At 39.2% G+C, this 25,115-nt stretch overlaps 1 protein-coding gene and 1 long non-coding RNA gene across 3 annotated transcripts in view; one reads left to right on the forward strand and one right to left on the reverse strand.

Moving 5' to 3' along the window:
• Positions 1-23,802, reverse strand: part of hs2st1b (heparan sulfate 2-O-sulfotransferase 1b) — a 162,980-nt gene extending 139,178 nt beyond the window's left edge. For both annotated transcript variants that reach the window (XM_087257212.1, XM_087257213.1), the window contains exon 1: positions 23,395-23,802. In XM_087257212.1, the coding sequence (XP_087113338.1) occupies positions 23,395-23,518 (124 nt within the window). In that variant the 5' untranslated portion in view covers positions 23,519-23,802. The remainder of the gene's footprint in view (positions 1-23,394) is intronic.
• On the forward strand, positions 17,123-23,843 carry LOC147843527 (uncharacterized). The gene is made up of 3 exons (XR_015493686.1): positions 17,123-18,050; positions 18,337-19,008; positions 20,521-23,843. It is a non-coding gene; the product is annotated as an uncharacterized LOC147843527 (long non-coding RNA).
• Positions 23,844-25,115: the final 1,272 nt, after the last annotated feature.

Below are 25,115 nucleotides of genomic sequence, written 5' to 3' on the forward strand. Positions count from 1 at the left end.
TACTAGGAATGCATGATAAATCAAAATTAAAGGACACATAGTTTACCCCTTTTTTATGTTTTAATATTAATATTATGGTTCTTCTGACTTTGCCAGTTTAGGTTCAGTTCTAAACACAATTCAGATTTTTTTTATCATAATGTGTTAAAAAAAAAAAAAAAAAAAAAAAAAAAGTTATTTTGGGGGCGTGTACACGGGTTGCTGTTTTAGGGGTGTGTTGCTTCACATGAAAATTAGTTTCAAATTCCCGCCCAACGTAACAAGGGGGCGGAGCCAAGAGTTCCCCCGCTCTGTGTTTGAGGACTTTTTTTTTTGTGAAATCCCTTATGCGGCCCAGCCTCACCTAGACTTTGCCTCCTGCGGCCCCCAGGTAAATTGAGTTTGAGACCCCTGATTTAAAGGGCACATAGGTTACCCCTTTTTTATATTTAATACAAATCTTTTGTGTCCCAAGAATGTGAATGTAAAGTTTCAGCTTAAAACATCCATTAGATTACTTATTATAGCTATTTGAAGTGTCTGTATTATAGCTGGGAAAAGGTTGTTGCTGTTTTTTGAACTGGCCCTTTAAGGCTTGCACTGGGCCTTTAAGGCACACGGGTGTGAATTTCAGACCGATCGCAACTTAACATAGGAGTGCGGTCCCTCCGCCCACTGAATTGATTGACAGCTGAGCGTACTAACATGTCCCGGTAGTCACGTGTATAATCATGTCAACAAGACCAGACGTGCACAAAGGAACCGTCAACTAAACGCACGCTCTGTCTATCTGTGTGTGTGTGTGTGTGTCTGCTGAGCTGTGTGTGTGCGTGTGTATTTGTGTGTGTGTGTGAACTTTGTAACAACATTGTGTGTGACTCAGCGATGCAACTGCACAACAAATACTCATTGGTAAAGTTACTGTAGTATTTCTCACAAACGCTACATGAGATCTGCTTCCTTTAAGTTTCTCTGTTGTCTGACGCAGCGGAGGGAGATTAAGGCACACAGAAAGGCACGTAGAAATTGTAGGCGGGAAGGACTAGCCTTAAAGGTGCAGCATGACAGAACAGCCCCCTGGTGGAAAAATTTATAAAATAGGATCTTGTTAAAGGTATAATGAAAAATCTGATGGGTGTTTTGAGCTGAAACTTTACATACACATTCTGGAGACACAAAACACTTATATTAAATCTGAAAACAATTATAACCTAGGTGACTTTTAATACAAGCAGTAACATATATGAACTGTGCCTAGGGCTGGGCGATTTTTTCGATTAATTCGAGTTTACGTTTTAAGACGATTTAATTTTAAATCAAATCGAGAAATCGCGATTTTTTAAAAAAATAAATTATATAATATATATATATATATATATATATACATACATATATTAAGGGTGGATCCGAACCCGAATACGGTATTCGGAAAGGCACGAATAGCGTGTTTTTACGAATACTTATTTCGAAAAAATACTTAAAAAATTATTTGTATTCGGGAGCAAGAAAAGCATTATATCAAAAAGCAGCGTTTCCTCCTGAGACCACAGTGCGTGAGTGAGAGAGAGAGAGAGCGAGAGAGAGAGAGAGAGCGAGAGAGAGAGAGAGACACTCAGTCGGAGGGCGGGGCGGAGGTAAAAGGTCTCTCTCTGGCACAAGCTTCTCCACAGCAGCAGACAGAGAAGGCTCGGCTGAGCGAAAAAAATACTTCTCTGCATCACTATTTTTGTTAAATAGATTTTTGTACCTTAATTGGGTTCCAGATGCAGTTTATAAACTTGTAGCGGAGTTTTGCAGGCAGCAAGATATATGCTATAGGCTAGTTAACCTTAGCATAGCTTCCCGTCACTTTTTATTAACTTGAAACTCCTCAAATACATTTGGGCACCATGAAAAAGAGTGAGAGTGCTGCTGAGCCATTTCTTGGTCCTCCACCAGTAAAAAAATAAAACTTCATGTTCTTTGTGGAAGCATCTTACAGTCAGTCGTGCTGCAGATAAAACAAACTGATACTGTATAATGTGTGCAAAAGTGAAATCAGCAGAGGCAGAGATATTAAACATCTGTCAACATCTTCTATGCATAATCATTCATTTTCTTTTCGGCTTAGTCCCTTTATCAATCTGGGGTTGCCACGGTGGAATGAACCACCAATTTATCCAGCATATATTTTACGCAGTGGCTGCCCTTCCAGCTGCTACCCAGCACTGGGAAACATCCATACACTCACTTTCACACACATACAATAGGGACAATTTAGCTTACCCAATTCACCTGTATTGCATGTGTTTGGACTGTGGGGGACACCGGAGCACCCGGAGGAAACCCACGCCAACATGGGGAGAACCCAGTCAGGGCTCGAACCAGCAACCTTCTTGCTGTGAGGCGACAGTGCTACTCACTATGCCACCGCGCAACCTTCTATGTAATGTATTATCACATGCACTAAAAGCATCCTCTCCTGATACTGTCTGTGAACCCCCCACAAGCATCAATCCCCTCAATCAGCACAGCTATGCTCTGCTAAATCCTCCACAAGCACCAAACCATCAACACAGCCACATTCTGCCCCAGCAAGTCAGTTTCAAACATAAAAAAGTAAAAAAAAAAAAAAAAAAACTTTGTGTCTGTTTTGTGGCTGGCAGATGACAATAGCAGGGCTGTATCTTTTAGTATTATATAGAATACTTTTGTTCTTCCAGATCTCCCAGGCAGGGTTTTATTTAGATTTATTTAGCTAATTTTAGTTTTTGGAATTCTGTCCATTGGAAAGAAGTTCTTTCAGAAGAAGAACAGTTTTTTGAAGTATTATTTGTTTTTATTCTGTCTATTCAGTGTCCTTCAACAAGAACGGTGGTGGTGGGGTTCATAATATTCACAATGGTATTTTATTAGTTGTTGGTTTAACCATGGATGAGATAATGGCTTCTATGTTATTTTCTTTTCAATGACATTTCTTGTCACATGTTCAAAAACAACGACCAATATTGCATGTCTATAATTTATATAATGGGTATAATTAAACAATACTTTCACTATAACGTAAATTAGAAGTGTAATAGAAAAAATACAAATACAAATACCGGCTGCTCCGCACATCCCTAATATATATATATATATATATATATATATATATATATATATATATATATATATATATATATATAATACATTATAATGGCACCAATGCGCTTTGGTTCACTCTCTGAATGAAGCAGGAAGCACACCAGAAGCGCCTCTCGGCGACACGCCGCACAGCACCACGCCATGGATTTTAGAATTTTAAACAGGTTTCTATACACACACCGACACAGTCCAGCCACGATTCACGAAGCAGTTTCATTTCAGCCGGCCCACAGAGGGCCATCTGATTAGTTTCATGTTAAATATCATGCGAATGTGCGCGTTTGGTGTGTGATAGTGATAGTTTGGTGATAGTTTAAACTGTCATGTCTGCACCGTGTCGCAGCGCTTCTGGTGTGTGACCTGCTTGACAGCCTATTAAAGCATGAAGTCATGTAGGATTTTATTTGTTGCACGTCTGTGTGGATTGTCAAGACATTCCCTCATCAAGTCGATAAACTCGATCTCAACATGTATGAAGGACGTAAAAGCCTGCCATGTGAAAAAACATGCCTATCTTTTGGTTTGAACACGAGTAGAAGTGAGGGACTGTAGCAGTGAAAATGAAAGTACCCGCCCCCATGACGTCATTTAGCGGACCTAGTTGAAAACCAGACAGATCAGGCAGCATAATACAGAGAGTGGAACAAAGCGCATCAAATGATCGGTATTTAAAAGGGGGAAAAAGAAAAATAGTGTGCTTGTATTTGCTCCTGCTATACGTCCACAACTTCACACACTGGGTTAAATTAGGCTTTACAGTTTCCATGTTCAGTCCTTTTTCTTCCACTGTATTTTTTTTAAGAAAAAGGCAGCAACATTACAATCTGTTATTCAATCAGAAGACAAAGTCAAAGCCGAGCTGACAGCCAATCTTTCCTAGGCTTAGCAAACTTGCAAAAAATACCATTGTATTCCAGCAACTGCAACATTTACACAAATATTACTTATTCAAATCTTCAGCAACGCTATTTAACTTGTGAATTTGTTTTACATTTATTTACACCTTGACCGATTTTTTTATGACATGGCCAGTAAAAATACAATGTTCCTTAACCAGATGGTTTTTCAAGTTACTTTTAAAGAGAGTGTTACTTAAGTCATGTTGTTGTAATGTTTTGAGAAGACTAGTAACACAATAAAAAAATAAATAAATAAATAAATAAATCGAAATTGAAATCGTAAATCGGTCAAACTTTATAAAAAACCTAGATTTTTTTTTTTTTTTTTGCTAAACCGCCCAGCCCTGACTGTGCCTTTCATTTTACCTGCTCAAATAAAACACTTATATCAAACAAAACTCCAATTAACTCCGTTAAACTTTTTTTTAATGCATGGACGTCTGTTACAGTAGTTATTCACTTTGCTGACAGTTTATGTTCATCATATTTGTTGTTCTGTTAATATAAGTAAAAGTTTTTACAGTATTTGTACATAGTGGTGAAGTGCGCCTGACAAAACACAAACTGTCGTATTATTCTCTATGCCCCCTTGCTCAACAATCTCGAGTTTGCAACCCCTCTGGTCAAAAGTATCACGATTCATTCAAACATTATACCAGTTTGAATCAACACATTTTAAATGTTGACGTGACTTTCAACCGGCTCAAGGTGAGTCATTACATCCCAAGTCCAAAAACCAAAAACACTGCAATACTGTAAAAAATACCAAAGAAAATTATTTATACAGTGTAGCATTTCTTCGTAAGGTTCTTATTCTGATATGCTGCTCAAGTCACAAACAACTGTCTGCATAACATTCCTTTGGAAGACATAAACATTTTTAAATAGCAATATCAAACGAGCAGTATTCTTTGCAAATAGAATCTCATTATATGATGATTAAGAGAAGATTACAAACATCTTCCCCGTCACTTTTGATCAATTTACTGTATACATAGAACATATAGCATCTTATTTCATGCCTCTCAATGCATTGCTAGCAATCTGCAGAAGCATTAGCACAGCACATCCCAGAGATTATTGCTGCATATCATTGGCATCAAATTGATTTAAAAAACTCAGTCCTTCGGCTCTTTCATCTCTTTGCCAATAGAACAACATTAGGACAATTTTACGACACCAACATAGGCTTTGTAAAGCGAAGCTATTCCTGTCACACTGCGCACAGCCTTCTGCATATTTCTCTTTGTGAGCTGCACAGCTGGTGGTGGAATGAGAATAAACTGATGTTGTGTAATCTATGGCATAAGAAGAAGAGGGAAAAAAGCCAATAAGAGGTCTGTTTGGCAGCAGCTGAACATCAGATTTATAGCTTGACAGTGATGCTTGTAACTTAGTGGAGTGGGAGGCAAAGCTAAGGGTTTTCCATCTTCTAATGAAGTATGTCATGTGAGACAACCTAATAAGCATAGTGCAGTCTATAAATTCAAAGTCTGCACAGGGCAAATCAGATTTCACTCCTCTGTCAGTCCTGGCATCCTAAGCCTCAAAAACCGTCCATCACGGGGTTAGATCGGCTGCAGTGCTTTCTATTTAATTGACACACTACTTCATGGGCTTAGTTAGATTAATATTTTCCTCATCCATAATGCAAAAAGAAACTGGACTCAGTACTAAATAGGACTGTATAATTTGCATCGAAACACAGAGTGGCATGTACATTCATTTAATTTTAAAAAGGTGCCACTAGGGATGCACCGATACCGATACCAGTATCGGGTCTATACTTGGTAAAATACTTGTACTCGTATCGGCATGAAAGGCCGATGCCACACATCCAGTGATACCACTCAACAGTAATTCACTACATAAGTGTAATTTGTTGTACTACTTGATATCAATACCTTGATGTATTAATTAGCCTAATATATTATATATTAATAGCTTTGTAAAAATTACATATTTAATGCTTTGTTTATTCTCCACAAATAAACATGTAGCAAATTACAATAATAATGTAGATTTTAAATGTTGATTTTTAATCTGTAACAAATTATAATGTAGATTAAAGTGCTCGCATATCTACACCATTATTACTGTAGTAAATTAGCTCAAGGTTATTCTTCCCGTGCCTTTCCCGCCGTTATAATGTTGCGAGTTATGATTTAGGTTTCAGTGCTCGCGTACCTTCTGGACCATTATATAGCTGACTACCTTAGCGGGAGGAAGATTCATTTGAACGGGGCTTCAAATGAATCGACTCTTTAAATCCAAACAAACGAATCGTCCAGCGATGCTATTAAAATAAAAACCCATAAAGTTTGAGCAGGGTAGCAAGATCAAAGTTTAAGACATTAGACTCATTAATATACACAGGCATCTTTCTTTATACAAAATTAAACTTTATTGACTACTCTAACAAAAACTAACACCTAACACAAACACACATTCATACAAGAATAGGGAAGAGTAACTAATGTGAAGCAAGAGGTTGAGAAGATGTAATGATGGGAAAACCTCTGAGTTTGTAAACACAAACCAAGCAAACCAAACGTAATCAAATTCAATATAACCCTTCTATTGTCTCTTTAGGATTGAATTTAGTTCACACCAGTTTAGATGTTGGGAGAAAGGTGATACTTGCAGTCTGTTCGTGATGTCCGAGCTCCCGTTGTTGAGTGCGTGGTTCGGCTGGCTGATCTTTGGTCTTCACAAGGCTTATAGTGAAGGTCGGTGTTTGAAGCTGAAGCCGCAAAAGTTTCTGGAATATGAAATGTCCGAGCGTGGTGCGATTAACCCTTTCCGTCTGGGTTTCCGCCTGCTTTCTTGGAGGTTTCTCTCCCTAGGTTTCTGAGGAAGTTGTAGAGAGTTTGAAGAAAGTTTCAAAACAGTGGGGGTTGGCAGGAGTTGCGGTTCAAAGAGAGACGGGGAGAAAGAGGTTAAACATAGCGGGTGCGAAGAGAGAGAGTGGCGTAGCTCTTTGTCCCAAGCATATATAGGGCGGGTTCGGATGCACCCTCCATGGAAAGTTGACCAATTAGAAGCTAACTTCCTGGAATAATAAATTTACGGCTCTTTGTCTGAGGCATAAGAATTTGCATAGGCAAATTTTATGCAAATCTGGACAAAAATGTTAAAGTCTCTTAAAATGTTAATATTTTGCACTCGTATTAAAATAAAATGTCAACGATTAATTAGTACAGCAAGTGAGCTTTTCGAAAAGTCCAAACTCGATCCGCTTATGAGTTTGTTTGGCTTTGGTGGAGTCAGACATTGTATCCAGAGAAATTAAAACTAAGATATTGATACAGGAGCAAGGAAAACGTTGCAAAACACATGATTAAACATAAAGAGAGTAAAGTTTATATGAAAACATCAGTCTTAGACAAGCAGCTTAAAAAGTCCTGACCCATTCCTGTGTTCAATGCTGCATGGAACATTCCTTTTGGGTCGTAAATTCCTTGGAATCAGGTTTCGAGTTTTCTCTGGGCAAAGTTGGATCGGTTGTGGAATAAAAGCAATATAATTATGTGTCTGGTCGGCCATATTTGTTACAGCTTAGTCCTTATAAACAATCCGTTTATAAAATACATTATTAACAAATCTTTAGGCTACTGAAGAATAAACCGAATACGAAATAATTTTTTTTGGTCCTCCCGGTCTCCCTCACAAGTCCAAACACATGTGCTATAGGCGAATTGGGTAGGCCTAATTGTCCACAGTGCATGTATGTGAATGTGCATGTATAAGGGTTTCCCAGAGACAGGTTGCAGCTTGGAGGGCATCCACTGCGTAAAACATATGCTGGATAAGTTGGCGGTTTATTCCACTGTGGCGATCCTAAATTAATAAAGGGACTAAGCCGAAAATATAATGAATGAATGAAATGACTATGTATAAATTTGTTATAAATGGGTTGTTTTTGTTCCAGTCACATACATTAAATGTTTAGATATCTATTACACATGGTACTGCTTATATTATTTCACTATCTGTACACCAATGTAAGTAGTGAATGTGCGTGTCTGTGGATGGGGCTGTGTCGGTGTGGTAATGTGGGCTGGTGTGGATACAGTGCCAGGGTCGATTTTTAGTCCCAGTCAGCTCCTGTTTTAAAATGTTATTTTTTATACAGCAAATTTCATAAAAGATTGAACTGCTCTGAACTGAATAGTCTATACTTAAAGCAAAAACTCTTTAATTTCAAAATTGCAATGTGATTATATAGACCTATATTCACGATTTAACATAAATCAGCATGTAAAAAACTATTTATTTCCTTTTCTTCATAGCAAATTAACATGCAACTTGACTGTTGCATAAAAATAATAGGTTAAATAACAAAATGGGATTTAATCAACAAGCAAGTTAAATATAATTTAAATGAAAATGAAAGAGCTAAGGACGAAAACCACCTCAAATGTTCTTGAATAAAACATGTTACAGTGATGTACATATGTACAAATATATAATGTCCGAAAAAAAAAATTTTTAGAGGCGTTTTTGACAGATCAGAGCCACCGTACAAGCAATAAGCTAAATACAGATTGTATTACTTTAGGAAATGCGGCGTAGATTCATCCTATTTGGCGTTTTAGATTTTTTAAACACATGAAGTGTCAATTAGACTACGCTTCTGTGTTTGTTCTTGCTGTCAATTGTGAGAAAAATGATTGATGAAAAGTTTATGATAAACCGCTGTGTTTCACTCAACTGCAGGCGCAGATTTGTTCTCCGAGTCAGATTTTGATTCAACATTTGAGCATTGAGCACACATGACTTTATGACAAACACAGAGCATAATATAAAGACAGAATGTGCAGCAAATTGAGAGCCCTTATGCTGGATTCAGTGACCGGCGCACCTCTCCCTCGTGCTGCTCTAAAGGTTGTCAGATCCGTGTGTGTGTGTGTGTGTGTGTGTGGTGACAGTCCCCACACGCGCTCATTATAATCCATATGAATATTCTGATCAAACTGAATACAATCTTACATCAAGAACACATGGCAAGCAACGCGTTGATAATAACAAATAATCATATCAAATTATAAAACAACTCAAATTATCTAGCGCGTGTCATGTTTACACATGTAATATTTTTTCCTGGGGTAATTTAAAGCAAAATACACAACGACACTATCAAAAATACCCACAACGATAAGGAACATGGTTACTTATGGAGTTATTAACTCACAGCAATACCAAAGGAAGAAAGGATGGACTTTGAAGGAATAAACATGTGAGGAGAGCTCCATTATAGTGCACTGGACAAGTCTGAACAAGTTCCGCCCACGTATGCGCGGGGCAGGCAGTTTTGTACAATAAAATAATTTATTGGCTTAAAGATATCGGCCTAATTTAGACATCAGATCGATAACGATAATCTTAAAAATAGCATTTATCGGCCGATAACGATATGGCAGCCGATATATTGTGCATCCCTAATATATATATATATATATATATATATATATATATATATATATATATATATATATATATATATATATATATATATATATATATATATATTGTAACGAGCAATTATATGCCACGTCGCCCTGGTCGCAAATTTCACCCAGCTGGACCTTCATCAAGCCAGGATCGTACACAGCTGGAGCTCATCAAGCGGAGAGACATATAAGCCCAACCTACGCCAGGAGAAGATGAGCTTCATTCCTTCTATGACTCCCTGTGCTAATGCTTGTCTCTCTGTCTCTCCTTAGCGGACTCCAGCTCGTGACGATCCTGCACCCGACTACTCACCGTCCTTCACCTACTTCCCGGAGCACCAGAGCACCTCACCCTAAAGAAGAGCACCTTTTACAGCACATTCACTTTGTAAATAAAGCACCCTCCGGGGACTTGTCTGTAAACTCATCCTGTTGTGCCGCTGTTTTCCCTCTGCCTCGCTACAACTGGTGGAGAATGCGCGCTTTTTCAGAGGGAAAAAAATTCAGCACTTACCAGTAAGAAGAAGTAACCACTGAATTTTCTCTGTTTTTCTTCTGTTTACAGACAGGCATCCGCTCTCTCTCTCACTCACGCTCTCTTACTCGGCTGTCATCCCCTCCTGAGTCATGTCGATCGAAGAGGTAGTACGCCATCTAGCGGAAATCTCAAGAAGACAACAAGTGATAACTGAACAACTCACCGCCAGACAAGACCGTATGGAACAACAGCTCCGCCAAGCGGCCGGTTCCAGCCAGTTCTCTGAGGTGAGCGCCCATAGATTTATCACAAAACTCAGCGACCTGGATGATATTGATGCTTACCTGCACACCTTTGAGGTAATTGCGGAAAGAGAGAGATGGCCGAAGGAAAGTTGGGCAAGGATGCTAGCGCCATTCCTGACTGGAGAAGCTCAAAGAGCTTATTTCGCATTAGAGACACCGAAAAATGACGACTATAAAGCATTAAAAAAGGAGATACTCGCCAGAATGGGACTCTCCAATATAAGCGCAGCACAACAATTTTCTCAGTGGTCCTATGATGACAAACAGCCGGTTCGGACCCAAGCAGCCAACTTATCCAGATTGGGAAGATTATGGTTACTGGGAGGAGATCCAACCGCAGTCCAGGTCGCTGAGAAAGTAGTCATTGAAAAGATGATGAGGGCGCTACCCAGACGGCTCCGCACACTTACCAGCATGAGGAACCCCGACTCGCTGGCCGCTTTGGTGGAGGCGGTGGAGCTGGCGGAAGCTCATGTGGCCCGGGAGACTGGGGAGAGAGCGGCTCTGCCACCCCGGAGGGTAAATGCGCCATGGCGACCGGTGGAGGGCACATCACGACCAGGCAGCAGACCGGCGGTCCCCAGCCCAGTCGACGAGCCGATGCCCACAGAGCCAACAACACTCTCGGCCCCGGCCTGGACGGCAGGGTGCGTGGTACATCGCAACGTCCCTCCCGAAGCTCCCACCCGAAAAGTATGTTTAGAGGGGAAAACACAGACGGCCACACTGGATACAGGAAGTGCAATAACACTGGTCCACCCAAACACGTTAAAATATCATCAAGAAGGGAAAGGTCGAATCCCGATTACATGCATACACGGTGATACCCGCCACGTACCCGCCCAAAGAGTCACTATAGCGACTAAGTCGGGAAGCTGGCGCATCGAAGTAGGAGTGGTTCCAGATCTTCCTGTACCCCTTCTTCTGGGCAGAGACTGGCCGGGGTTCGATGATCTCCTCACCCACCATCAGGCTCGATCGGCTCGGGCAAAGAAAAACAGCAAGGGACGGGCTCAACGGGACCGCCAAACAGCGCTGATGGCCACCGAGAGCGACAGAGGGGGTGAGTCATCATCGGCTAACCTGTACTATGATCTTTTTCAACAGATTACCGCAGGTGGCGATTTCGGGAGAGCACAGCGTGAAGATGAAACGTTGAAGCACTGCTGGCCACAAGTCCGGATCATAGACGGTAACGAACGGTTTCCCAGCCCTCACCCCCTCCCACATTTTATTGTGCAAAATGGTCTGCTGTACTGTGTCGCAGAGAGGCGGGGGGAAACAAAGACGCTATTGGTCGTCCCGAGGACCAAAAGGGAGACTGTTCTAGAACTGGCACATACTCACCCGATGGCAGGACATCTAGGAGCAGCCAACACGATCAAGAGGATCAGAGATCGTTTCCACTGGCCCGGGTTGGATGGAGAAGTCAAGAGGTATTGTCAGGCATGTGACATATGCCAAAGAACGTCTCCCCAACGACCACCCCCCAGCCCTCTGATACCATTACCCATCATTGAGGTGCCCTTCAACCGCATTGGCATGGACTTGATAGGGCCTTTGCCGAAGTCGGCCCGGGGACATGAACACATCCTTGTCATCCTCGACTACGCCACCAGATATCCAGAAGCGATCCCTCTGAGAAAAGCCACGTCATCGGCAATCGCTAAGGAGCTGTTTTTATTATGCAGCCGAGTAGGAATACCAGCAGAGATACTGACCGACCAGGGCACCCCATTCATGTCCCGGTTGATGGCAGACCTCTGCCGCCTCCTAAAGGTAAAGCAAATAAAAACCTCTGTTTATCATCCGCAGACTGATGGCTTGGTGGAGCGTTTTAACAAGACGCTGAAGCAGATGCTCCGCAGGGTGGTGGCAGAGGATGGGCGCGACTGGGACCTCATGATCCCGTACGTGCTTTTCGGGATCAGAGAAGTTCCCCAAGGATCTACAGGTTTTACACCTTTTGAATTGCTGTTCGGCCGTCAACCACGAGGGCTATTAGACGTGGCTCGTCAAGCTTGGGAGCAAGAGCCAGCCCCACAACGGTCAGTGATTGAGCACGTACGGGACATGAGAGGACGTATAGAGAAAGTCATGCCCATTGTCAAGCAACATCTGACCGAAGCCCAGCGCGCCCAACAGCGATTATATAACCGGCCCGCCCAACCCAGAGAGTTCCAACCAGGGGACAAAGTAATGATCCTGATACCTACCACCACCTCGAAGTTCTTGGCCTCTTGGAAGGGGCCATATACAGTGGTAGAAAGGGTAGGGCCGGTAAACTATCGAGTCCGTCAGCCGGGACGAAGAAGAGAAGAACAACTTTACCACATCAATTTGATGAAGAAATGGGTTGCAGCTCCAGGTCATCTAGTTGCCTTCTCAGAAGAAACTTCTCCCGTTGTCCATATAGGTGAGCAACTCTCACCGAATCAGAAGGCGGAGCTGCAAGCCTTGGTCGGTCAGTTCAGGGATGTGTTCTCAGAGAAACCGGGCCGAACCACCATCATCCAGCACAACATCATCACCCCACCTGGCACCATCGTCCGGCAGAGGCCTTATCGAGTACCAGAAGCTCGCCGGCTGGCTATCAACGATGAGATCCAAAAGATGAGGAAATTGGGAATCATCGAACCATCTCGTAGCCCGTGGTCCAGCCCCATAGTGATGGTCCCCAAACCCGACGGCACCCTCCGCTTCTGCAATGACTTCAGGAAGCTGAACGAAATTTCCAAATTCGACGGGTACCCCATGCCTCGGGTGGACGAGCTGCTGGATCGGCTGGGTGGAGCCCGATTCATATCCACGATCGACCTCACCAAAGGCTACTGGCAACTACCACTAAGTGAAAGCGCCAAGGAGAAAACCGCCTTCTCCACTCCTGGTGGGCACTGGCAATACCGGGTTCTTCCCTTCGGGCTCCACGGGGCACCAGCAACATTCCAGCGTATGATGGACATCCTGCTGAGACCCCACCAGCCGTATGCAGCAGCATACCTCGACGACCTAATCGTCCACTCCGAGTCATGGGAAGAACATCTATCCCGGTTGCGGAGGGTGCTCCTTGATCTTCGTAGGGCTGGGCTCACAGCTAATCCCAAGAAATGCCACCTGGGTCTAGCAGAAGCAAAATACCTCGGTTTCCACATCGGTAGAGGTCTCATACAGCCACAACAGAACAAGATCAGAGCACTACAAGAAACTCCACAACCCACCACAAAGACCCAGGTACGTGCATTTCTGGGGTTAGCGGGCTACTATAGATGTTTCATTCCCAATTTCTCATCCATAGCCAGCCCGTTGACAGACCTGACCAGAAAGGGGCAGCCAGAGAAGATACAATGGAACAGGGAAACAGATGGCGCGTTCCAAGCCCTGAAGACGGCACTAACATCTTCTCCGGTACTGCACGCACCTGACTTCGGCTGCCCCTTCATCCTACAAACAGACGCTTCCGACTCGGGCCTGGGCGCGGTCCTCTCCCAGGTCCACGGCGATGAAGAACACCCCATCATGTACGTGAGTCGGAAGCTTACCCCTGCAGAGACCCGGTACGCCACGGTGGAGAAGGAGGCCCTGGCGATCAAGTGGGCAATCCTGGAGCTCAGATATTATCTCCTTGGCAGAAGATTCACCCTGGTGACCGACCACGCTCCACTTCAATGGATGTCAACGGCGAAAAATAACAACGCTCGAGTCACCAGATGGTTCCTGTCGCTCCAGGATTATAACTTCACGGTACAACATCGAGCCGGGGCCTCCCACGGAAACGCCGACGGGCTCTCAAGGCTATGGTCAGGATGGGCAGGTCTGTCAAACCATTCTACCCCCCCTCACAATACTCTACCTTTTCTCCGCAGGACACCCAGGACCAGGACGACGCTAAGGGGGGGGGAATGTAACGAGCAATTATATGCCACGTCGCCCTGGTCGCAAATTTCACCCAGCTGGACCTTCATCAAGCCAGGATCGTACACAGCTGGAGCTCATCAAGCGGAGAGACATATAAGCCCAACCTACGCCAGGAGAAGATGAGCTTCATTCCTTCTATGACTCCCTGTGCTAATGCTTGTCTCTCTGTCTCTCCTTAGCGGACTCCAGCTCGTGACGATCCTGCACCCGACTACTCACCGTCCTTCACCTACTTCCCGGAGCACCAGAGCACCTCACCCTAAAGAAGAGCACCTTTTACAGCACATTCACTTTGTAAATAAAGCACCCTCCGGGGACTTGTCTGTAAACTCATCCTGTTGTGCCGCTGTTTTCCCTCTGCCTCGCTACAATATATATATATATATATATATATATATATATATATATATTTACATTTACATTTAGTCATTTAGCAGACGCTTTTATCCAAAGCGACTTACAAATGAGGACAAGGAAGCAATTTACACAACTAAGAGCAACAATGAATAAGTGCTATATGCAAGTTTCAGGTCTGTAAAGTCTAAGAAGGAAAGTATTAGTATTTTTTTTTTTTTGGTACAGTTAGTGTGATATTCAGAGAGGCAATTGCAGATTAGGAAGTGTAGTGGAGAGTAAATAGTTGAGTTTTTAGTCGTTTCTTGAAAGTAGCGAGTGACTCTGCTGTTCTGATGCATATAGGGAGTTCATTCCACCAACTGGGCAGATTGAGCGTGAGCGTAAGCGTGAGCGTTCGCAAAAGTGATTTCTTCCCTCTTTGGGATGGAACCACGAGGCAACGTTCATTCACAGAACTCAAGTTTCTGGAGGGCACATAGATCTGCAGAAGTGAGAGCAGATAAGAAGGAGCAAGGCCAGAAGTCACTTTGTAGGAAAACATCAGAGCTTTGAATTTGATGCGAGCAGCAACTGGCAGCCAGTGCAAACGGACTAGCAGTGGAGTGACATGTGCTCGTTTAGGTTCATTGAAGACAACTCGTGCTGCTGCGTTCTGGAGCAGTTGAAGAGGCTTGATAGAGTTAGCTGGAAGCCCAGCTAGTAGAGAGTTGCAGTAATCCAGTTTGGAGAGAACAAGAGCTTGAACAAGGAGTTGAGCTGCATGTTCAGATAAGAAGGGTCGGATCTTTCTGATGTTATAGAGTGCGAATCTGCACGATCGAGCAGTTCTAGAAATGTGGTCAGAGAAGTTTAGTTGGTCATCAATCGTTACTCCAAGGCTTTTCACCATTTTGGATGCAGTAATGGTTGCCCCATCCATCTGGATTGAAAAGTTATGGTGTAGAGTCGAGTTGGCAGAAACTACAAGCATTTCCGTTTTTGCGAGGTTCAGCTGAAGATGATGATCTTTCATCCAGTGTGAAATATCCAACAGGCAGGCTAAGATGCGAGCTGGAACCGTGGGATCATCAGGATGAAAAGAGAGGTATAGCTGGGTATCATCAGCATAGCAGTGGTAGGAGAATCCATGTCTCTGGATGACTGGTCCTAGAGATGATGTGTAGATGGAGAAGAGAAGTGGCCCAAGAACAGAGCCTTGAGGTACCCCAGTGTTTAGATGCTGTAGGTTGGACAACTCTCCCCTCCAAGACACCCTGAATGACCTGTCAGTGAGGTAAGATCTGAACCATTGTATAACACATATATATATATATATATATATATATATATATATATATATATATATATATATATATATATATATATGTGTGTGTGTGTGTGTGTGTGTGTGTGTGTGTGTGTGTGTGTGTGTGTGTGTGTGTGTGTGTGTGTATGTGTGTGTGTGTGTGTGTGTGTACACATACACACATTTTAAAAAATAATAATAAAATGCAAATTTAATCAAGTTAAAAAAATCAGTTGTATTAATTATCAACTTAAATATTTGTGAAATAAAAATGTAAATATTTATTATTCTTAAAAGTCAAATTAGTTTTAGATATAAAATGTAGTTTGTTGTTTTAAACTTGTTTAAATACACATTATTTTGCAATTATGATAATTCATTCATTCATTCATTCATTCATTCATTTTCTTTTCGGCTTAATCCCTTTAATAATCTGGGATTGCCACAGCAGAATGAACCAGAGTATGTTTAATGCAGCGGATGCCCTTCCAGCTGCAACTAATGAAGATAATTGTTTTTAAAAGATTAAATTTAACATTAACTTAAATGAAAGATTAATACACTAAAAAAAATATTAGTGACTTAAATATTGGTGAAATAAATGTAAACAAATATTTTAAAATAGTCACTATTATTAAATGTCAAATTAATTTTAAATATAATATGTAGGTAGTCCTTTTAAACTTGTTTTAATACATGTTGTTTTGCTTATGATGATAAATGTTTTTAACAACAAACTTAAATTGAAGATTAATAAAAATATATTGTATTAATTGGTGACTTAAAAATTGATGAAATAAATGTAAATACATATTTTAAAATGTACTATTATTAATTTTAGAAATATAATGTAGTTTGTAGTTTTAAACTTGTTTAAATACATATTGTTTTGCTTATAATAATAATAATAATAATAAACAACAACAACAACAACAACAACAACAACAATTCTTTGTAAAAAATTTAAATTAAACAAATTTAAATGCAAGTTTAATAAATTAAAAATAAATCTATTGCATTAAATTGATTACTTAAATATTGGTAAAATTTATCAAATAAATATTTTAAAATATTTACTAATATTGTTAAATATTTTTTTGAAAAAAAAGAGGTTTGTCCTTTTAAACTTGGTTAAACACAGTTTAATTTATTTCTAAAAGATTGTAAATATGTAAAATTAAACATATATTAAATTTAATACATTTATTTATTCTATGCATTTTGTTTTTTTTTTGTAAAGAATCTAATAATGTATATAAATGTTTTATATATTTTCTCACATTTAAATAATAATTTTAATTAAATATTTACATTCATTTATTTTTGAAAAGTTAATTTTTTGTATTTATATTCATTCATTTAAAAAAAAACAACTTGCTGCAGACAACCTTTGCCACGAGTCATTGTGCAATTATTAATTAAACACATCATCTTCATAATATGGACTAGCAACCTCGGCAAAAAACATTAGTGGCTATAGATGTATTGTTATTGCATTGTTTTAAAAAGAAATCTCTGGACTCTAATCTGAAAAAATAAGCAGTGATATGACCCACACCTAATAGCCAACAGTCAAACCACAAGTATGGCAAATGTGGGTCATCCTAGGTGCCAACCAGAGACACATTTGCTTTGCAAAATTTATGAATTCAGCAGAGGAAAACTTTGACTGCTTGGTCAGGATGCAAAGCATGTAGACTACATATTGAGCTGTTCAAAATCTTGGTCTGGAATAAGGATCGATTTTTATGAAGCCATAACCTTAATAAAGACAAGAAAGGTCAAGGCAAACCTAAACGAGCATCAGTTGAAGGCTTGAAGCCTATCATTTGTCTAATAATCTCTACCTGTCTTACACACTGAGCCCATAAAATGAGCATATGCATAAGCTGATTATAAACAAAGGCAGATTGGGAAGGAAAACTGGATCAGTGTAAGAGTTTAATGAAGCATCTTACAAAATGCCCTTTTGCTGAATTAATATCTCTCTGAAAAACATTGCTATAGACTAAAAGGATTCTTCATCCATAAAAATAAATAAATAATTATGTAAATTTACTCACTCATATACATGCTGGAGAATGTCTTTTAGAAGCAATAACAATGCATTATGCCTAGATCAACAATTCTGTAAGGCTTATAGAGGTCAATTTAAGATAATCTTTTAAAGACAATAACTAAATGAATTGATAATGATGCAAAGCGTCCAAAAAATCTCTATTACTTTTTCATTTTTCAAAGAAACACCCTAAAGCAGGTCGCACACCAGAAGCGCCACGCAGCGCCATGTATTCTAGAATTCTAAACATAGGTTTCTATCAGGATACACACACCGGCGCCGCAAGTCACCGGCTGTCGGCGGTGCCCGGCGATGGCTCAGGACGCAGTTCATTTTTCAGCCGCGCCACAGTGCGCCATCTGATTAGTTTCATGTTAAATATCATTCGAATGTGCGCGTCTGGTGTGTGATACCTTAAACTGTCATGTACGCGCCGTGTCGCGGCGCCGAGCGGCGCTTCTGGTGTGCGACCTGCTTTAGGCTTCTACGGCCAAGTTACCATAACAACATGGAAATAGTTACTGTGGAAAAAAAAAAAGTGTTGTTCCATTTGCCTTTTTTTCTATAAACAAATGTCAAAAACAAAAAAATAAAGATACATACAGAGAAGCAAAATAACAATTGTTTTTAAGCCTAATACTGTGTTCACACCAGACACGGATAAAGCATCAAGCACTAGTGACTTGCATGTTAAGTCAATGCAAAGTTGCGAATAGACATCCTGTGGTGTTATTCGTACGAATAAGGTGGCGTAAGTTGAGCATTTTGGAAAATCTGAACTTTGGAGAACATTCACTCAGTGTTAACCAGTCAGGGGCTTTCACTTGTAGGGGGCGTTATTATGAAGCTGCGTCTCAAATGTCACATACACTACGCACTCATGCACTTTGTACTTATGCACTTACAACACTCAACAGCATAGTACATTAATGTAGTGTCGTCCCAAATGGAGCACTGTTTTTTACTAAGTGGAAATTTAAACCATTTCCCTGATTATGTTTGACAGTTGCCAAATCAGTGAAATAAATGACTAAACTATCAAATAATACCTGCCATGAGTATAACCGCATTAACCATCGGGAGGCACTATAATCACTCTTGTAGAAAAATTTTGCTTTCACTATCCAAAATAAATAAAGTTATCCAACACAGGCGCCCGACAGGGGCGGACTGGCCATCTGGCAGACCGGGCACTTTCCCGGTGGGCCAACGTACTTTTTGGGCCGGGCTGATCATCGTCTTATGATCTGATCGGCCCATAAAAGGCTTAGCAGCCTATCATTTTTTTCTGCCTTATTAATTGACGCTGCTGTGATCTGTGACTCTCTGAAAGTAAGATGCTTTTTTTCCCCAGACTGACAGACCGGGCCGGCCCATGTGACACTCTGCAGCCCATTGGCTCTTTTCTGTATTGACATTGGGCTGGCCCAATCACAAACTCCTATTTTGGGCTCTGTATGAGCGTGCGTCGTCTGTGTTTATTTGTCAAAATAGTCGAGAGTCAGAGAGAAGAAATGCAAGGGAGGCGCAGAGAAATCACGGGAAATACACCGCGTTTCATTTTGCGGTTCTGAAAAGTTCTCCGTTCATTCTAGTCACGGCTAAAAACGCAAATCACGTGACCACACACACACTCTCTGCCTAGAGTTGCAGCCAGTAATTCAGCAGGTGAGCATAAACCCCAGGTGAGAGTATAGTGCATGTCAGACAGTTCATCTGCTGGATGATCTCATCTCACTATAGTTGTTAAACGTGATATTGAATTCATCTTGTTGTTTTGGCTGAGTGCAAAGATAAGCTAATATATTAATTTATGTAACCACGTACACTGATTCTGCATATTGACTGATTGCTTACATTTATCATATAAATTTATTGTACGTTATACTGTTATAATGGCCATTATTGATTATTAAAACTGATATTCTGCAAAAGAGACAGGGTAAAGTTTGTTCTTTTCAAAGAAAATTAAAGGAGGGAGTTATATTTAAGCCCTGTTTTGTTATAAATATGCAGAGTGAAGATGATGCTCATATAAATATGCAGCTACACGAGGCTGTTTGGTGTCTGTTAATCATAATATCAAAATGAAACAAATTTGACTTATATTATGTTTTCATTGTTTAGATAGTGAAACAGCAAGCAGGATGAGGTGAAAGAGGTTATAAAGTACACTGTTCCCTTTGAAGATTTACCCATGCATCACCAGGCAGTTTTTGTTATGTTTATTACTGAATATAGGCTGAGTGAATAGTGTGTTGAATGAGCTAAATTGGCTGTAGTGTACGAGTGTGTGTGAATGAGTGTGTATGGGTGATTTCCAATATTGGGTTGGGGCTGGAAAGGCATCTGCTGCATAAAACATGCTGGAATAGTGTGCAGTTCATTCCACTGCGGCTACCCCTGATAAATAAGGGACTAATGCGAAGAAAAATAAATAAATGAATAGTGTATTTTTTAGAACTCAACAAATATCTTTATGGACAGTATACAGAAATTAAATTGAGATTAAAGTTTGTATTTATTTATTTCATATATATGGCTTTTGTGTTTTATAAAATATGAGTTGATTAAAATACTGGACGTGCATAGATAGCATTTTGATTGAATGTAGTGGGCCGCTCTGGCCCAAAATGCCAGGGCCGATTTTTTGCCCCAGTCCAGCCCTGGCGCCCGATAACTCCGCCCCTTCAGCTACTGTATGTGAGCAAAGCTGTTGTCAATGTATGTGTGAAGTGTCCATCATTACACACTTCATTTTACAGGCTGAATGAGTGCATCATCTGGGTATTTAAAGTGCACTTATTAATTTTAGAGTTTTCAGTGTGAACGCACTACTTCCACAATTTATACTACAAAATGGCATAGAACAGTGCATAAGTATGCGATTTGGGACACGGTTAAAGTGCCTGTAGTTGGTCTCCCGAGGGGATATCATTATACCAACACCAGACAACAGCTCCTCAAACTGGGTTCATCTCATTCAGAAGCACAGTTGAAGGCCTCTATGATCCAGATATAGTTTCTGGAGGAGTTGATGAACAAACAGAGCTGGCTGCACCTCTGAATGTATCTAGTGGACTCCTTGTTAGCCATTTAGCAACAAAGCTAGAGTCACCGGGCAGAAAGAAACCCTGCACATGGCATGAATCCAAATCTAATGTAAGTGAATTTCACGTGCAAATGAATCAAATTTGACACACAAACGAAGCGAATAAATTCAAAATGTTCAAAAAATGATGTTTAAAGTTAAAGAAAAAAAAAGAGCAGCTAGGCAATATGATGAAAATATCACATCGTGATATAAGTAATCTCACATACCGATATATATCTCAATATAGCACATTTTCTGTAAATTTAACCAATAGATTGTATAATGACCACAAGGAACGGACCATTTATACATCTCACTTTTATATACAGTTTAAGGTATATACTCAAAAATGAAGTTATTAATATATTAATAACTACATTTTAAGTATGTGCCTTAAAATCACATTTATGTGATCATTTTTCTCACTTTTTCAGAACTCTTGATCAAGTATTTAATTAGGAATGTAGAAATATAAAATATAGTTGAAGTGAGAATTATTAAATATTTCCCAAATAATGTTTAACAGAGCAAGGACATTTTCACAGTATGTGTGATAATATTTTTTTCTTCTGGAGAAAGTCTTATTTGTTTTATTTCGGCTAGAATAAAAGCAGTTTTTAATTTCTTTTAAACTATTTTAGGTCAACACTATTAGCCCCTTTAGCTATTTTTTTTTTGATAGTCTACAGAACAAACTGTCATTATACAATAACCTGCCTAATTACCCTAACCTGCCCAGTTAACCTAAATAACCTAGTTAAGCATTTAAATGTCCCTTTAAGCTGTATAGAAGTGTCTAGAAAAATATCTTGTGAACTACTATTTACTGTCATCATGGCAAAGTAAAAATAAATCAGTTATTAGAAATGAGTTATTAAAACTATTATGATAAGAAATGTGTTGAAAAAAAATATTTTCTCTATTAAACAGAAATTGGGGGGGGGGAAACAGGGGGGCTAATAATTCTGACTTGTAAACAATGAAATACAAAACTAAAAAAAAAAAAAAAAATTATTACTGCTTCATGTCCAAAATTTTTGCTAGATAAAATGAAAGTACAGTGCCAACATCTTGCAAGCTTTTAATGTTCTCCCTATACTGTTATTCACATTTCTGCTTGCATCACTGTGGTGTCATACAAGAGTGCTGTCATCCAAATGATAAAAATAAATAAATTTCCTTAAATACAACATAGCGCATAATATAAATAGTAGTATTATAAAAGGTGAAAAATAAAATTGTTATTCACTTAAAATCTAGTTATTTTCTAGTTATTTATTTTGATTTAGTTATTGGTTTAGTTATAATCTAGTTGTCTTCTAAATATAATGGAAGTTTAAAAACATCAACATGGATCCATCTTTATGGTTCAGATGAATTTGATTCTGGAAATCAACAATAGCTTAAACTTTCTCATGAAGCACTGAGAAGAGTGTACTCAAGTCTAATAGTCTCTCTCTAAATTCTGAGCATACACAGTCATCATAATTACATCAACTCTGTCTCAACTTCCATTGATTAATCCGGTAAATTTATGTTTTATGATTGAAAAGAAACTATTTTTCTTATGGCTAGTTGCATTGGTTGATGGTTTAGCACGGAAAAAAACACCATTATGATAGATTTATTTTCCAAAAAAATATCTGTAAGCAATGAGATATAATGACATTGAAAAGTGAGCAGCTACTGTAGTTTTGAAAATTATAATAGATAACAACATTCACCATATGTTATCCACCCTTTAGGTTTGACCTCTTAAAAAAGATGATTCATTCAAAAAAGTAAAAAGTTACACATTGTTTACTTTCCATCAAGTAGAATTCACGATTGAATTTATGACTCATTATTTATGATTGTTTATGATTGAATTATTCATTATGAGTTGATTTCTTCTGTTAAACAAAAAAATAAGACATTTTGAAGGAAGCTGAAAAACCATTGACTTCCGCAGGATATATGTTTTTCCTGCTATGGACGTCAGTGGTTACAGCTTTATAGCTTTTTTTAAATGTATACATTATATCCATATTGTGTTTAGCCAGAAGAATTAAACTTAAACAGGTTTTGAACAAGGGAAGAGGGAGTAAATGATGACAAAATATTTATTTATTGGCTCACTACTTAAGTCTACAACATGTACAGAATGAAAAAGCTATTAAAAAACAATAAGCATTGACGTGAGGGGGAGTATAGAACAGAAAGATGTGGGTGAACTACTTCATCGTGATTGCGCAATGCAAATCTGGATGTCTTCAGCAATCCTCCAGCAATGTCTTGCAGGAATGATGTTTAAACGAGACAAACAGCAAAACAGTCTGTTTCAAACCCACCTAAACAGCATCATTTTGCACAAGAACAGCCTGCATACATGACGTCCACAACTGCTGTCTAAGTAGGCACCTCACTTAATTCAGTTTAAAATTAAGACAGAATCGCAGTCTTACCCAGCTTTGCCCGAGACTCATCCAGCTTCTGAATCTGGTTTTCAATAAACAGCATCGCCACTCCAAACGCCATAACAGCCAGCAGCTGGAACTTGGGTGGCATCATGATCCTCAGAAGCCCCATCAAAGTATCGGATGATTATCTACATGTCATGCCGTAAAATGTGAATGATAAGCTTGAGTCAATCCGTTACTGGAGCAGTAATATCGACTCCGGACAGATGATCTCGATTATGCGCGGAGAACACAGTAAAGTTACGGTAGTGGAAGCCGAAGGCATCAGTGCAAACATGAGCATTTCAGACGCTCATCTGTTTGCAGATGGTGGCTTTTTCTGTTGGAAAGCCAGGGAGTACTGACTCTTGTTTAGTTGTTGCACATCGGTTCAGCTCCAATCATCCTCTGCTCTCCTGCGTCACTCAAGCAGGGATTTTATTCCTCCTCGGACTGAAAAGAGGGGAGCGGAATGGGATGATGCTTACAGCGCCCACTGTTGGTTTGGAGATTGACATGATACACGGAATGTTTACGGGTCATTTCTGGCATTAGATAATATTTCAGTCCCCCCATATTTTGTAAAGTGGTTGTTGACATAAAATTAAATTTTAAAAGCATTTTTATTATATAATGAATGAAAAAATTACATTTAAAGCATTTTTACCATAAAAATAATATTTGTCACAAAACAAGCTATATTTTTCCTGTTCCTGAGGCACTTCCTTGAAATTGCATGTAGAAAAAAAATAATAAAATGCACACAGTGTCTATTTTTCTTTTCAGTACTACAACTATTTGTTGTGTTCTTTTCTGGTGATAAATACAAATAAAATAAAAATAAGATATTATATATATATATATATATATATATATATATATATATATATATATATATATATATATATATATATATATATATATATATAAAACAGGCTACAAATTATGTCCCTCAATATAAACTCAACCCCGTCACACCAGCAAGAGTGGAGGAACTATGACGTCACATTGTATAAAACTGTTCCCCTCGATTAAATCCGTATATTTCCTATAGGCTTTTCAAAAATAGCATAAAATATGCTCTGAGTTTAAACACTGTTCATATATATGTATATATATATATATATATATATATATATATATATATATATATATATATATATATATATATATATATGTGTGATATCCTCACATTAAAATACAACTTTGAGCACTTTTGGATCTTAAATGCAAACGCAAAATTAAAAAGCTACAGTGCCTTCGGGGCTCACCTGTGACGTCAGCAGTACCCTGCTACTGTGCAACAGACAAGCTTATTTTCACAAACATGGTTTAAGACAGTGATTTACTCTCTCATTTATTACATTTTTTTATGTTTATTATAGTTTGGAAAGCTTAACAATTCAACCCCATAACGTAAATTTATGGAATATAAATGTTTTTTTTTTTTAAACAATATAGCCTAACATAATCTTGTTTAATTGCTGCCATGTCGGCCTTCTCGTTTAAACCACATGAGGAACAGGGGGTCATTTTGTTTTAAAAACTCAACCCCATTACACTCAACCTCGTTACACATGACATTATTGAATTGTTCTGGGGTTGTAAACCTGTAACAGGGTTGAGATATTCACCCAATTTATCAAGAATTTTAATTAAAAAAACATTTCAGTATACTTACTAAAACTTTTTTTTTTTTCAATGATAAAATACTTGAAGCAGTGTTT

Source organism: Danio rerio, chromosome 6 (assembly GCF_052040795.2).
Source record: "Danio rerio strain M-AB ecotype USA chromosome 6, GRCz13ab, whole genome shotgun sequence".
Taxonomy (NCBI): domain Eukaryota; kingdom Metazoa; phylum Chordata; class Actinopteri; order Cypriniformes; family Danionidae; genus Danio; species Danio rerio.